General features: G+C 30.5%; 1 protein-coding gene and 1 long non-coding RNA gene across 3 annotated transcripts in view; both read right to left on the bottom strand.

The window, feature by feature from the left end:
* The window catches only part of LOC148273145 (uncharacterized), a 301,031-nt gene that overhangs the window by 119,631 nt on the left and 165,030 nt on the right, over positions 1-16,370 (bottom strand). Inside the window, exon 2 of the mRNA XM_088239072.1 lies at positions 14,385-14,432. Within this exon, the coding sequence (XP_088095198.1) occupies positions 14,385-14,432 (48 nt within the window). The remainder of the gene's footprint in view (positions 1-14,384; positions 14,433-16,370) is intronic.
* Positions 85-2,948, bottom strand: LOC148273164 (uncharacterized). Of its 2 annotated transcripts, none has more exons than XR_015824670.1 (3): positions 2,930-2,948; positions 1,667-1,803; positions 85-309 (listed from the first exon to the last, which is right to left on the bottom strand). It is a non-coding gene; the product is annotated as an uncharacterized LOC148273164 (long non-coding RNA). The 2 variants fall into 2 exon arrangements; XR_015824669.1 differs by having other exon boundaries at positions 1,667-2,293; positions 2,930-2,944.

The following is a 16,370-nucleotide window of genomic DNA, read 5'->3' on the forward strand; positions in this document are numbered from 1 at the left end:
GAGTCCACGACATGGCATATTTTTTAAATTTTAAGTAAAAAATAAATTATTCAATTTACGGAATACATTTTTAAATAAAATACATTTTTTTATCGGAACGCTTATTTATTGCAGAAACAGGAAATACTAAATTGTTACGAGATGGAGTACAAAAATAATTTTGTTAAGTTGGTCACATCGTCATTTTACTGACAAATGCTTTAGCCGTGGTAGATATAATTTTGTAACAAATTAATATTTGTTGTAGTATTTGGGGTAGTTGCTGTACTTTGGTCGGTACCCTGGAGCAGCTTCTGCTGAGGTGGTAGCCTGGAAAAAACACATTCAATTTTAATAGTTGTTATAGAGAATTGTATATCTTGTTTCAAATAACAGATCTATGCCCCAATTGAATTTAAAGTTAACAGAGACATCGTCGATTGTCTATGAAGTAGAATTATGAAGAATAATGTGTGTATTTCTATGAAAGTTTGAAGTATCTTCGTCGATTACCTGTAATTGAACATGTTTAAAAAAAACTTATTGCATATTCAATTTATCATCCAAAAAATTTAATTTTACTTTGAAGATATATTACTAAGACAATTACGACCAATGAATGAAAAACTTGGTCAATGGAGAGATTACCAAATTGCACAAAAAGTGTGATTCGTTAAACATCTTAATTACGTTTTTTTTTTTTTGTAAAAAAAATAATATTTACGTTTATATTTTTCACACAAAAATTTGTATATCGGAGTCATTTTAGTCGAGTTGTAAATAACTCACTTATAGAAAATGGGAATTAAGTTGGGATAGAGTAGAGTTTGAATATTAAACCTTTGATCCGTGAGTCCGCAACACTAGCTACGGGGACCACAACCCGATTAAAAAATATACAATACTGTAAAAAGGTGGAACCTCTATCATATGAGTAATGAGAGAGAACCAGGAGAGTTTACTGCCTGGCAGGTCATCTGAAGATTATATTCACAACATTCAACAGCACAATAAAGTTATAATTCCGGTACTAAAAGATTTTTGAAATATCGCCCAAATGAACAGATCGAACGAAACTGCAGTATGAGGTAGCTTTAAAACTAGCCGAATTCATTTCTATTTCTAGCCTTTTACTCAAATTACAAATGCCAGACTAAAATTATTGTTATGATTGATATGTGACCACCGGAGTTCACCAAGGACGCGTTCTTGCACTATTTCTTTTATACTCCTTTCGAAACTTAATTCTATAAGACTGAATATTTTTCTGAATATTTCATCTCTTCTTAAAACTCTACCATGCAAAGTGGGTTAATGATACAGTTAGAATTTGAAACGCGGTTAGGGATTCTCATAATTTAAAGGTTTAACAGGCGTTTGCGTTAAAACATTGAAAAGCCATGTACTTTGTAGCACTCCGATTAATACCCAAAATTACTGAAATTACAAACCACGAATTGATTTCTCGGTGAAAACTAAATGCTGCCTTAATAACTCCCGTCCTATACATAGTCTTCCTTACGAATGCTTATCCCGGAATCTTAGTAATCAGAATCAACATCAGAATAAGAATCGGGGCAAAAATCTGAATATTATTGAGTTTTGTGAGTAAACGTCCCAACAAAAGTTTAAGTGCGCGGTAAATGAACATTTTGAGTAACTAAAAAGTAACAAATTAAGTCCTTACCATGAGTGATGCAACGACCACGAAGAGGGCGAGGAAGAGATTCTGGATCTGCATGTTGATAAGATGCTGTTCACGAAAATGAATAGTAACGGTACTTCTTTCAGCAAGGTTTTTATACCAAAAAGCGTAAAGCAGTTCTGCAGAGATGATAAATATTTGCACAAGTTTTATGTCTTTTTAAATAAAGCAAACATTATTTTTTAATTTGCACAACGCACTTTGCAGTTTTTTTTTTTTTTTTTTAATTTATTTATTACATAGAGTTCCAAGTAATGCCTAGTAAAAAAAGACTCATGCAAAGACAAACTCACATTTTAATTAAATTATTTGATAATCCTACCTTATGTCATCATTTAAGGTTAAAAAGGGTATTTGGTTGATTTAACCGTCTTCAAATATCCAGAAGACATTAACTATTTACTAAAAATGTTAAATATAATGTTTTATCACTATTGTTATTAAGAAAAGAACCATGTCTTGGCATTTATACCACCAGCAAATATTTATAATCATCATTTCCTTATCCAAAATCAGTGGTGCATAGGGAACTGCATTATTGCATATATGGCCCTTCTTTTAAGTACACGAAAAGTGAAGTGAGTATTCTTAAATCTTGATTTCACCTTGCTAAATAATTTTTGAAAAATTAAAATTTGTAAAATTATTGTTAAAAATATGTAGAAACATAAACGGAATGGAGATTCGTATTTCTGTAGAAATATTTACAAAGTGTTAAACAAATATAGAAGTGATCGAAGTTGCTTAGTTTAGATTGGTGGGGTGTGATTTGAGGGGATCACATGTGGTGTACCACAGGATTCCGTTCTCGGGCTACTGCTGTTCTTGATTTACTAGTATTTAAATGATATTACACATTGTGGTATTAAAAGTACACTTCAACTGTATACAGATAAAACAATTATTTACTATCACAATTGTAATGTTAAAAACCTCAAAAATAAAATGGTACAAGATGTTTACCATCTTTTAATTTGGTTTCGTATTTACCGGCTTAGTCTCAATATTAAAAAATCAAATTTTTCAGAGACTTCACTAAAATTAACAGATGAAAGAATTGAAGATATATGGATGTTTAAACATAGGCAAAATAGTGAATGTTACACAGTGTGTAAAGTGACCACTTAAATCAGCCAATGACAGGTCACAAGCCCTGTAAATGCCTTGACTTCCATATTCCCTTATTTAAGGTATTCTCCATCCCTGTTGTAATTTGTTAAACTTATCACCATGTTATAACTATACCTTTTTGTAAATATTTTTCTGTCCCGAAATGAGTTTGGTGTAACTCCTTGGAGAAAGATTCACGGAAACCCGTCACAATAGATCTTTACAAGTTGCAGTGACGTCAGGAGCTTGCATAGCACTGATCTTCGCCTCTTAGAATAAGAATAGGAGCTTCTGGGAGTACAAAAAGTTATTATATTTAATAATTTTTAAAAAAAAAGTTCTAAAAATATACGTATTATAAATGATGTCATGCATTTTGAAATCACATAAATTTTATTTGCTTTTATAAACCGACACATAGTGCAAATTTTAAAAACACAATACATTTGAATATTGAAAAATATGGAACAATGTTGACACAACTGTGGTTATTTTGTCAATTATAAATCAAGTTGATAACAGATTTATCCAATATTGACCACAAAAACATTTTTGTTGTTTATTTTTTTAAGTAAAATTTTTCACACCCCAGCTTTATGATGCCGATTACATATTTTATTTTTCTATTGTTAATTTCGGAATCATTCTTCCAGTTAAATTATTAATTCGATAAATGTTAGTGAATATTTTTTTTTATTTTTTTATTTTTTATTTAAATCTTAAAGTAGGGCACACATATCATACATATTGTTATGTGTGTTCTAATAATAACATTGAAAATATATTTAATTTACAAATTGTTTATCACATATGTCTTGACCATTATTTTAAATTTTGATATGTTTTTTTCTTCATAAATATTTTTTTCCATTTCGTAATACTTTTTAATTGCTTTAAATAAAATTGAATTTTGTGACTTTGCCTTTTTCCTAAATGGAAGTCTAATTTTGTTCTTTTCTCTAGTATTGTGATCGTGTTCATGCTGGTTCCGATCAATTTTTTTCCAAAATTCTGTTTTTTTATTAGAGTTTATAATTTTATGAACAAATATCATTGTATTGTAAAATATTCTTTGTTTTTATGTTAATAATTTCATTTCATTTACCATCGACTTTACCCTCGTATATCTGTTTTTTTTTCAAAATGATTCTAAAGGCTTTATTTTGTAATACAGTTAGTTTATCTAAGTTTTCTTTGTTTGATAAAAATAAAAGGCTACTACAGTAGTTAACGTGTGGTTCAATAATTGCTTTGTAAATAGTTTTGCAGGAGTCCTTATCAATAAATCTTCTGATCCTTCCCAAAATTGATTTTTTTTTGCAATCTTATTTATTACCATCTTAGCGTTTTGGTGAAATGTAAGTTTTGAATCCAACATTACACCTAAATATTTAATTTCAGTGACTTCATTAAGTTTTTAATTTTCTATTACAATTGATGGTGTAATTTCTATTCTTTTGTTTCCTATATTCATATATTTAGTTTTGTTAACATTTAATTTTAATTTATTAATTTTTAGCCACAGTGATACACTATTAAGATCATGATTTAGTAATGTCCATAATTGTTTTATATTTTTATATAACTACTTACCGACTTTCATAAGTCTCCCGGTTTCAGTCTGGACACTATTTACACCAATATGCTAATTTCACCATACACCTTCTTCGTAGTACCGGGTGTATGGCAGATTAAAAAAAACTTAGAAAAATAAACAAACAATTTTTTTTAATACGTTATTTTATTTGAAGTACGCAAATGCGGATTTAAATTTTTAAAGACAACATTTTCGCAATGCAAATCGTTATTATGCAAGCGTTTTATTCGTTACATCAAGCATATTTTCAAAAACTCGTCGGCAGAGATCGCTTGAAATCTTTGCGACCTCAGTCCGTATATTTGCTTTTAGTTCAGATTGGTGTAAGTTAACTATGCTTTTGAGGTTTTCTCACAGAAAAGTCGCATTTATTTAGATTAGATGATCGTGCTGGCCAAGAGAAGTCACGAAACCGAGATATCACCTTTCTTTGATTTGCTGATCATATCACAATATCTCTCAGAATGTACCACAGCTAAGCCAGGATATTAAAAAAAATAATAATGATCAATGATTACTCTACCTGAAATAGCGCACCAAACCGGTATGTTTTAGCTATAGTTTGGTTGTTCGTGTATCTACCTGAGATTATGTGAACTCTTGTAATATACATGTTGCTTGTTAATATAACCTTAAAGATGAGAATGTGCTTCATTACTGTAAAATATGGTGCTCAGTCGTGTTTCCGCAAGAAAAGTCCTTGCTGTTATATTGGCGTAAGTCAATCCTCTTTGATATTTAATATCGTAAAGTTTTTGTGTTATTAAGATTTAATATGAATGAATCTTGAGTTTCTTCATTATTTAGTGCAACGTTGGATTAACGATTCATAAAACCAATTAGCGTCTTCTTAGTAACATCTGTGGATTATTCAACACTGAATCACTTGCGCATAGGATGTATTTATCAATTGATACAGATATAGCTGGACTTTGGCATTGTCTGCCAATAGCTCTCTTCGAAACTCTTCATTCGAACGAATTCAATAATTAAAAAGTACTTAGGTACCTACCTTTCAATAAAAACTCTTTTTCCAAGGTAATAGCAGGCAAACCGAGCAAAGCCGAGTTAATGGCGAGCTACCTCCAAAATAGAAACCAATACGTCCCTTACCGTCTATTCGCATCAGAGTGTTTCCATACTTTCTCGAGTGTCCCGCAAGGCTCTAACCTGGGTCTATTGTTGTTCTCAATTTTCATTAATAATATTAAAAATGTAATTATGAACTCTCGTTTTCTGTTGTTTGCGGATGACTTAAAACTATTCTTAAAAGTGACAACTTCTGACAATTTTTGTCTTCTCTTAGCGGATATATCTAATACATCTGAATGAGAAAGGCGAAACAAACTTAGGTTCAATGTTTCCAAGTGTTCGATAACGTCTTTCACTAGGGCCTAAAAAACTCTATTTTTTTGCTACAAAATGAATGACCAGAATCTGATACAAATATGGAACATTGCTGGGTATCAAGAATGTAGCTGCATTGGAGCAGGACGCTTAGCTGCCGTTCTTATTAATTTCGTGACAGGTGCTGATTTGACTAATTAAACGACACGGGATTGAAATTATGAACGCGAATTAGGTATAAAGTATTTATTAACAATGTTACATTAATCAGAAGGAATAAATTTAAATCATCGCTTTTCTATGGAATAATTGGATGGGGGGGAACTAACAACATTCATATTAAACCATTAGAAACTATTCAATATTTTTTATTAAAAATAATGCTTCACAAAAATCGCACTTTTCCCTCTTTCCAATTGTTCCAAGAAGCTAAACTTTTAGATGTAAGACAAATATGTTTAAAATATATATTTAAGAACCAAAATTTATTCACAAGTAATTCAAATAGATTAAGTCAAAGAAGGAATCGTGTGTTAGAAATACCTCATTGCAAAACGCGGCTCGCATAGAGACATGCAAATTTATTATAGGCCCAAAATTTTTTTATTCTTTTTTTACTGATAATATTTCATTGATTCCAAGCTTTCAAAATGTTCATGCTTTTAAAAAACATGCACTATCCTGGATTCAAACTAAAGATATGAACTCTTTTTTTCTATGATTTATTTTGTTGCCCTTTAATAATAAGGAAAATTTTTGTGTTTTTGAAAATATTTTTTATTTCCCTTTTTAATTTCTATAAAAAATATCATTTTATCTTATACAGAATATCTTTTTTTTTCTTTCTTATGTTACACAAAAATATTATAACTGTCCATTATTTTTTATTCATTTAAATTATTTATAGACAATTCTTGATGGAATTCCATTGTAATGATGTTATAACTTATATTTACATAAAAGTTATTAATTAAAAAAATACTTGGTACACTTCCAATTATTTATTTTGACCAATTAGCGCTTTCACCCTCTCATGGGCATCTTTAGACCAGTTTGTTTTCATTTTTTTAAATTAATAACTTATATGGGAATATAAGTTATTACATCATGTTTCCCGGCTTTAATTTTAAGTAAAAAAAAATAGCTTAGTATTAATTATATGTGCAAAAATGAAAATAAAACTACGTTTATATTTTTTTGTTTTAAATTGTTAAGTTTTTATTAAAGGACCATCAGATGTTGAGGTTATGAGTCAAAAACAGTTGTTTATCATCATGCAGCGTCAAACTGCCGATAGTTTAAATAAAAACATTGGAATATTTGGAAAACTACTTACTAAAATTAAATATTTTTTCTGTCGATTACGCGAAGTAAATAAAGGAAGATTTTTTGGTTTTCAAATCTGTAATGAAACGAAAATAGACGAGTGCACTCTTCTGAGATTCTTCTGAGCATCAGAAATAACTTTATTTGATGCAAATCTTATATATCGTCTGAATGTTATACTAGAAACATTATCAAATAGACATAAAATACATTCTTAAAAGTTTTCTGTCAAGGCAAAGGATAAAGCAAAGATTTATATTCAACTCTATCCGTGGCATCCAATGACACCTACGATGCACAAAATTTTAATACAAGGGTCCAAATTAATTGAAAAAGCCTAATTTCCGATAAGCCAGCTATCAGAAGAGGGTGCTGAAGCACGCAACAAACATTTACAAATGTATAAACAAAACTTTGCTCTAAAGTTTTCACGAGAACCCTGTAATATGGATGTACTAAACAGAATTGCGACCCCAGACCCAGAATTGTGTGTGTATAAATATGTAAATATATATACACATACCAAAAATAATATTGTGTAGACTTTTATTAATTTGTTTATAAATTTCAACATCGTCAGGAATTTAACTAACTTATAATTACACGCGTTGCTATTTATATAATAAAATATTGTATGAAAGAGATTGAAAATTGAAAGAAAGAGAGAGAAAGGAGATAAAATAAATCATAACGGGAATAGTTTTAAAAGAGGACTCGAAGTTAAATTTAAAAAAAATTAAGTGGTTTATACAAATTTATAAACAAATAATTGTAAAATGTCATACCACAAAGTGAAAAATGTTTTTCATAACAATAATAGACTTTTATTAAGTTCAGATCCCGTTATAACAGGATTGCAATCAGTACCTCGTAAAAAAAGTCAACCTTTTTCAACAGAGACGGTAGCCATGTTGCTACCAGGTAAATATGATGACAAAGAATCGTCAGATGAGGAAAAAGCACTGTGTTCAGACAAAGAAATACGAATATAATAATCGAAGTAATATTTTTTCAATTTTTTTATCTGAAAAATGTTTTATCTCCTATACTACTACGATTAAGTTTAAAATCATCTTAAGAATTGATTGATAAGGAAAAATAGTTTTGGTCGCTCAGATCATTGATTTACCCCTATGTGCAGCGCAGCGCAGCGCTGCCAACTGAAGAGCGCTTCAGTACTGGCAATTTGGCAGTATTTATCGCGATGCGTTCGGTCCTCAACTTGATTTACTTATTTTTTATTAATATTTTTTGCTTTTCCGTGTTTAGTTTTAATAACTTTAAATCCTTTTTGGTTTTAATCTTGAATGTTTTATTTTTATATTGTATATACTTTAAAAATAATATTATGAATCTTCGTTTTATTTTTATCTTTTATCTGATTTTTTTGCACTTTGTTATGGTTATATAGTATGACTGATTGAGTATTTCACTACCCGCCCAATCAAACTGAAATTAAAAAAAAATAAATCTTTGAATTTTTTTAAAGGTCATTGTTATACGGTGTTATTAAAGAGTGTTTTAAAAATAGTATTATTCAAACAATGACCCGCATTTATTCGTATTGATTCAGATCGAATCTATTTGCATTTGAATATTTGCAAAGTAAATTCAAATGAAGATTTATTTGTTTATTTAGATTTCGCATCTGCATATAGAAAATGGACGGTATGTGGATCTAAATGTGTTGCAACAGAGAGGGAAAACATTTTTGAGAACGGAATATGGAAGTCTTGGCATTTACAGGGCTAATGACCTGCATTGTTTGTTTTAAGTGGCCAGCTCTAGATAACTGCCTGGGGAGGAAATGCAGCGTGTCTACAAACATTTGGACATAGTCAAAATATTGTTTGTATGTGGACGTCAAGAAAACGGTTGATACAGAAAGTACAATGAGTTTTTCTAGGTTATTATGCCGTGTGTTTTTTGCACTATTTTTCTCCGTTTCGGATTATTATTATTGTGGATAACTTACATAACGCCATTTTCGTAATAAAATACCTTAAGGGCGCTTTAAAAAGTTACTATATAAATATATAAATTCAATTTTAACTTTTTGTTTTAATGTCCTTTGTCACCACATGCAAAGAATTTATTCAAATGATTTAGAGATCAAGTGGGTTTTAAGTTTCTTCCGAAACATCACTTCACTTTCACAGTTTCGAACCTCAGCTGCGAGAGCATTATATGCCGTAGGGCCTGCGACCGCAAATGCGCGTTCGCCGAATTTAGTGCGCTGTTTGCCTAGAGGTAAAATATCTTTTCCTTTCGACGTAGATGTAGCTGATCCAAGCGTAAGATGTCTGTCAGCTATTCTGGAGCAGAGTTGTGCAGTGACTTATGCATAAGCCAACAGAGTTTGTATTTAACCCTCTGTGGAAAACATAGCCAGTGTAATTCCCAAAGTGGAGTAATATGACTGAACTTCCAGAGATTCCAAAAAAATAAAAATTCCTCATTGTAAGCTTTAAGAAAAATTACAATAATTTTTTTACAAAACTTAATTTAAAATAATATTTACAAACTAAAAATGGAGAAAATTTCTAGTTTCTCTGACTAACATCCCTTCCGCCAACTTCTACCCCTCCCCGACATAAAAAAGTATTGATAAAAACGTATTTGAACAACGAAGCGATACGCACCAGACACAGATTTACTACATTTTGAGATTACATTTTTTTTATTTTTAAAAGTCTTTTTGGAAAAAAAGTATTAGGATTTATTTTAAAGCTTACCATGAGGAATTTTCCTTTGAAGTTTTGCGATTTGGCCCTGCAAAACCGTTTATAACGAAGAAAGTGTACGAGAGAGCTTGGTAAGAGGATTGATTATTTAAAAAAATAATCATTTACAAGTCTCACATACTTTAGGAGGTAACTAAAAAATACAGTGCATACAATGTAATGTCAACAATAAACAAGGTATGTATGACAATACGTGTACTATGGTGCAAAATAAACAAATAGAACATAAGTATACATTAAATACTGCTAATGGTAAAATTGACTGCTCAGATTTACTCTGCTCGTTTCATTATATCCCATTTAGGCGGACAAGACACACCAAACTTTTTCACACACCTACATACCATAGAAATGAAGGAACAAGTTCACCCATTAATCGTACCCAGATCTTATACAGTCGAATAAATACTCTCGAAATCGACAGACATCTTACTAGACTGCAACATCCTTAAAAACAATATCCTGATGAAATACTAGACCGCATTATACCCCCTTTTCATAATGAGGAAGTTCAGTGTTTTTTTATTATTTGTAAATAGACAAATAAACTACGGCAAAAAAAAAAATTTAATGTATCGTATTATCAGCGCAACGATTTTTCACAGTTTTGTATTTCTGTAATAAATTCGCGTGTCACATCTCAAGTTCTCTTCCGCTTCTTCTCGGTAATAAATGATAATATTTTTAACATATTTTGTCAAGGTTGTCTGAATCTTTTGTTTAGTTTTGTCTGGTTTCATCTCTGACTTGTATTTAAATACTTAGATGTTCGATTTAACTGGATGCTGTTATGGAAAAATGTGTCAAGTCGCAAAATTGTAAAAAGGAGTCAGTATCAGAATCATGATCAAAAATTGATTGAATTATTTTAAAAAGATGGTTTGACGAGTCATAACTTACAAATTTTCTAAAACACTTCGTTGTATAAAACATCTAGAAATCTGTATCGTATGTATATATAAATTGTATTTTTGAAAAATGCGTCTGACGTTTAACATCAATTATCTCAGTTTGAGTTGGGTGTGGTTAATACATTTTTCACAACACTATCCAGAAAATTCTATTTACAGTAATTTACTGTAAACCAAATTTGCTCTTTGATATTTTTATTTACCTGAATACTTCTGTCTTTGGATCCATAATTAGGTTGTCAGAAACATCTGATATGTCGTTTAACTGACAGATTGACGTTTCGATTAATCTGGCACTTCTTTAGTGTCAAGACTGTGAAACCAAAGGCGAAACATCAAACGTAAATAAACTTGAATTATAAATATTCAAATTGCTCAATAATATTTTAAGTTACTTCCAATAATTACAGACAAAAACTGAATTGTGTTTTTGACAACAATAATTTCAAATAAGAAGTATATAGGTATTCTGTAGGGTGTTCATATCAGTTAGTCATACCGGTCGAAATTTCATTTCAACCATGTCGGGATTTGAACCCGAGACCTCTTGTGTGGTTGGCAAACGCGCTGACCATTACACCACCTGACCGACTGGAAGAGTTTTTTAGTACTTTAAATAATCAACTCTAATGCATTATCACGGATGTTAAGATTATATAAGTATGTAGAAAGCCTATCCCTAGGCTCCATAGATATGGCAATCAGTATGAGGACAAGGCTGATATATTTGGTTCTGGACTTGATAGTTATAAAACGAGTCTGATTTCTTTTTTTCTCTCGCAATATTATTCTTAAACTTTTCTTTATATTTAAAACTGATTTTCCTTTTTTTGTTTTTTCATATTTATGTATTTATTTCGTTAATATTTTTGGTTGCTTATGTGTATTTACCTACTTGTTACTATTGTTATAGTTATGCAATTTTATAAGTTTTTGTTATGTTTTTATATATGTATTTTTTTTTTCATATTTATGTTCAATATATGTTAAAGGCAATTTATGCCGTTTATGTAAAATAAATAAATAAAGTAATTCTTTTATTGATATAAGAATCCTATGAATAAGCCCTGTAAATGCCTAGACTTCCATATTATCTTCTCAAAAATGTTCTTCTTCTCTGTTGCAACAAATTGAGATGTAAATATTTGCGCTCTTGTGAATTATTTATTTATTTATACATACATCTCATATTATAAAAAAATCAATCCGACAATTTTGCTTGTACTAGGAGTAGGCTCATCATATGAATGGTTCGGCAAGCCAGAAATATTAGTATGGCTAAATGTCTGTTCTAAGAAACCAATTTGTCACGGTGAATATGTTTTTCGTATCTGTTTTCAATTAAAGAATTATAAAAACCGCTATTGCATAAAAGAGAATTTTTTTTTGTCAAAAAATGTTTATAAATGATTCATGGTCTTACTTATAAACCTGGTATGAAGTTACGCCTGTGCATAGTGGTAAAATAAGAATGGGAATACCATCCTTATTCAACCTTTATATTTATACCACTATACCTAAGCGTAACTTTATGTCAAGTTTAATGTTAAACGTCCTCTCAACGTCCCCTTAACGTTTTATTTTTTTTAAATAAAATATATACTGTCAAAAGGCGCCGGCTTCTCCTGAAGAGTTTTTAATGGTTTCCTCTCCACATGAGCCAATGCTGAGAAGTTCCTGATTGGCCCACTTTAGTATATCCTTCCTGATCCCTAACAGTTAGCTAAATTTAAAGTAAAATAATTGCTCAAAAATCCACTTATTTGAAATATCAACCTTTTATATCATAAGCAAGGTAAATAATAAAGTAACTCTCATATAAAAATAGTTAGAAAGTAAATATTTGGTCGAATCCTTTAAACTCGTATACATACCTTATGCAATTAATTTCTTGCAGCAAGGTTGGATGATATATTTAAAAGTTTAATCATTTATTTTGCTCTAATACTACTCTGTATTTATTGCAATACCTATGATACTTTGTCATTATTTTTTAATATTATATCTTTTTCTTACAACTGATCTTTCACACTTGTTTTAACTTAGGTACGAGTATACTTACTACCCCAACGTTTATTGTGTAATTTTTTAGACATTAATAGTTTTATCATTTCTTTTTTCTTTTTCATTTTATGTGTGCTTTATTGAAATATTTTTCAATTGTTATGTACATTATGTAATCTTTACTCTAACACCAAGGTTTTAACCTTATTTTTACAAAAGTCTGAATTACGCATTCTTATTTATTGACAATATTTTGCTGTTTTTGTTTTGCGTTTCAAGTAATAAAATATTTTGGTATTATTAATTATTTCATATATATACTTAAATCTAGATTTTTTTTATATTTTACTTATTTGTGTAAGTTTTGCTGACTGCTTTTATACAGATGTTAAACATTTAAAAGCATCTAAATAATTTGTTCATATTTTTCTTTTCTATCCGCTTACAAGTGTGTATTTGTATAGCAATACTTTTATTTTAAAGATTTTCTTACAGGGTATATTGATTAATTTGAAAGTTTTACAATATTAATGTATTTCATGTCATCTTTATATACTAACAAGTAATATGTAGGATTGTTTATTTCAATGTTTCAAATGCTGTATTTTATTTCGTACTTCATATATTTTATCCATTTACCATGCTTTATAAAGCACTCCAGGCGTTTATGTGAATTAAATAAATTAATAAAATGCCAATATTTGGCTTACCGCTGGGGCCTTTATTATTACAAACAACAAAAACAATAAACCATCACGACTTTTCTCCTTCGGGGTAGGCAGAGAAGATAGAACGCCATATCACTCTATATTTGTATACAAACCTCGGTTCCTCTACATTTATACATCTTCTCATGCGCGCACGCCGATTATTCCTACTTTTGACATGTCCATCTTCAAGTATTTGATGGACTTGATCGTGCCATGTCTTTCTCGGTTTTCCTCGTTTTCTGCATACATCAACATTCGCATCGTAGATCCTTTTAGCCGTTTTTTTGCTGTCCATTCGCCCTACATGTCCAAATTAACGCAGCACCCCTTTCTTGATTCTGCCGATAATGCATATCTCAGCCTTACACAGTCCACGAATCTCGACATTTGTGCTCCTATCAAATATAGTTTTACCACACATTTGCCTAAAGGATCGCATTTCGACAGCATTTAACCTACTTTCATCATCATTTTTCTAATTACATACTTCGCTCTCATACATTAAAGTCGGCACTAGAACTCCATTGTGAACTGCTAGTTTAGCCTCCTGCGATAAACATTTGTTTGCCAAAGTAGATTTCAGTGCACCGTTCACACTGTTCCCGGCACTCACCCTCCTTTCAATATCCTTCTCGGTCTTTCTATCCTTAGTAAATATACTTCCCAGATACATTAATTCTTCTACCTGATTCAGAATATCTCCGTTCGCACTGATCCCACATTCACGTTCATCCCTTTCAAAAACCATCACTTTCAATTAATCAACATTCATAAGCAAATCGCTTTTCTTGCATACGTCGTAGACTTTTGTTACCAAGAATTGCAGGTCTTCTTTGCTGCTAGCAAGATGCACGGCATCATCCGCATACAGAAGACAGTTAACAGTTATACCACTCATTTATTATATTTCTACACCGTATCTATTTCATATTTTAATTTTAAAATTTCTACCTTCGGTCTTCTGCTTTGGATATTGTGACATCTTGAGTTTTGAGTAATCTGAAAGCAAATAAAAAAATATGTTAACATAATATTAAAAAAGAAAAACATTTTAGAGAAGGTAATTTAGAAGAGTAGGCAATATTTATAGCTCCCCAGAGAGTAGCATAAAGTCCTTGTTTACAAAAATTTGGACATACTCAAAATTTTTTGATATTGATATGACATATTTTTATTGAACATGCAGAATTTCGAAATAATTTGTTTAATTGATTGAAAAAGCTGTGTTTTATTTTATTTATCACAAATAATTGATGCAACAGAACTTCAAAATATTGCAAAATGTGTTTATATATACATTTAAAAAAGTAAAATAAATTCACCAATATTCAGTAAATTTTTGAGAAGGGAATTTGAAAGTTTATATATATGCAGGACTTACAATATTCTAATTGAACTAATATTTAACAAATTATTTTTTAAATCGATTTTATTTATAATATATTTATGTTACATTTAATTGAGACACAAATCCCAACTCCATGGAACCAAAGTCCTGTGTTGAGTTTAGACGAATATATGTTTTATATTTTGATAATCAACATCACCATATAAATTGTACAGAACAAAAACATAATTAAAAATTACATGGCATATCAACGTAATAAAGAAACATGCAATAAAAAAAAACAAATATTTAACGTTTTCAAAAATTAAAGTCATTTCCTTTTAAGAATTCGTAATATTTGTTGACGAGGGTGAATTTTACTTTTTAAGGAGTTATTAAAATTCAAGTTAAGAAGAGGGGAATAAATTTTGGGAAGGAAATATAGAAGTTTTTGCATTAACAAAGCTTAAGATTTGTCATCAGCTAGTTGGAATTATTCAGTGAGATAAATCTTACCTTTAATTTATATACATTTTTACACATAAGATAATGTGATCATTCTTAAGCTCAAGGTGTTATTTCGTAATGAGTAAATATTGCAGTATAAAGACAAATTTTTAACCACACAGTAATCGAGCCCAGGATGGGTAGGTTAAAGTGAATTTCCCAAAACTACGAGTGTCTCACATATGTCATATTTTTTAAGGTAAATCTTTCATGACGAATAATAAATGTTAAACAGTGTGAAGTGGCCACCACTGTGGTGCAATTGCAAGATGCTTGACTGACACACATAAGGTTTTGGGTTTTTTTTTCGGAAATCATTACATAGTCCACTCGTGTCTAATTGACTTAAAATCAGTGAAAATGGTCGATTTTCTACCACCCTCACCCCACTCAATACCTCCATTAACATCAAATACTACATTACATAAATACTTGTTTATCTAGGAATGTATTGGATTTATGTAGACACCATTACTCTTATTAAATTAAAAAAAGATTATTTTCATTTTGTTGAAACAGAGAGGGAAACATTTTTGAGAAAGGAATATAGGAGTCTAGGCTTACATGGCTTATGACCTGTCATTGGCTGGTTTAAGTGGCCACTTTACACACCGTGTAACATTCACCATTCTGCCTATGCTTGAACATCCACATTTCCTCAACTCTTCCATCTGTTGACTTTTGTAAATAAACAACCCCCTAGGGAGAAAATTCAGCCAGTCTGCAAGCATTTGGACATACTCAAAACATTGTTGAATCAACTACCTGGTAAAAGAAGAAGTGTACAAAATTGGAAAAGTGTTTCTAGGCGTTGCCTAGTAGGTGGATTGGTTCAGTCGGATGAATCCCACCCGCATGATATAGGTTTCAGTTCTTTTCCTTCACAAAAGTCAACATTTGGAAGAGTCGAGGAAATGTGGATGTTCATTATAGGCAGAATGGTGAATGTTACACAGTGTGTAAAGTGGCAACTTTAACCAGCCAATGACATGTCATAAGCCCTGTAAATACCTAGACTCCCATATTCCCTTCTCAAAAATGTTTTCCCTCTCTGTTGCAACAAATTTAAATATGAACAACTCCCCAGGGAGAAAATCCCGCTA

The sequence above is a fragment of the Micrasema longulum genome, unplaced genomic scaffold (assembly GCF_059751315.1).
Source record: "Micrasema longulum isolate JH-2025_06_02 unplaced genomic scaffold, ASM5975131v1 h1tg002062l, whole genome shotgun sequence".
Classification (NCBI taxonomy): domain Eukaryota; kingdom Metazoa; phylum Arthropoda; class Insecta; order Trichoptera; family Brachycentridae; genus Micrasema; species Micrasema longulum.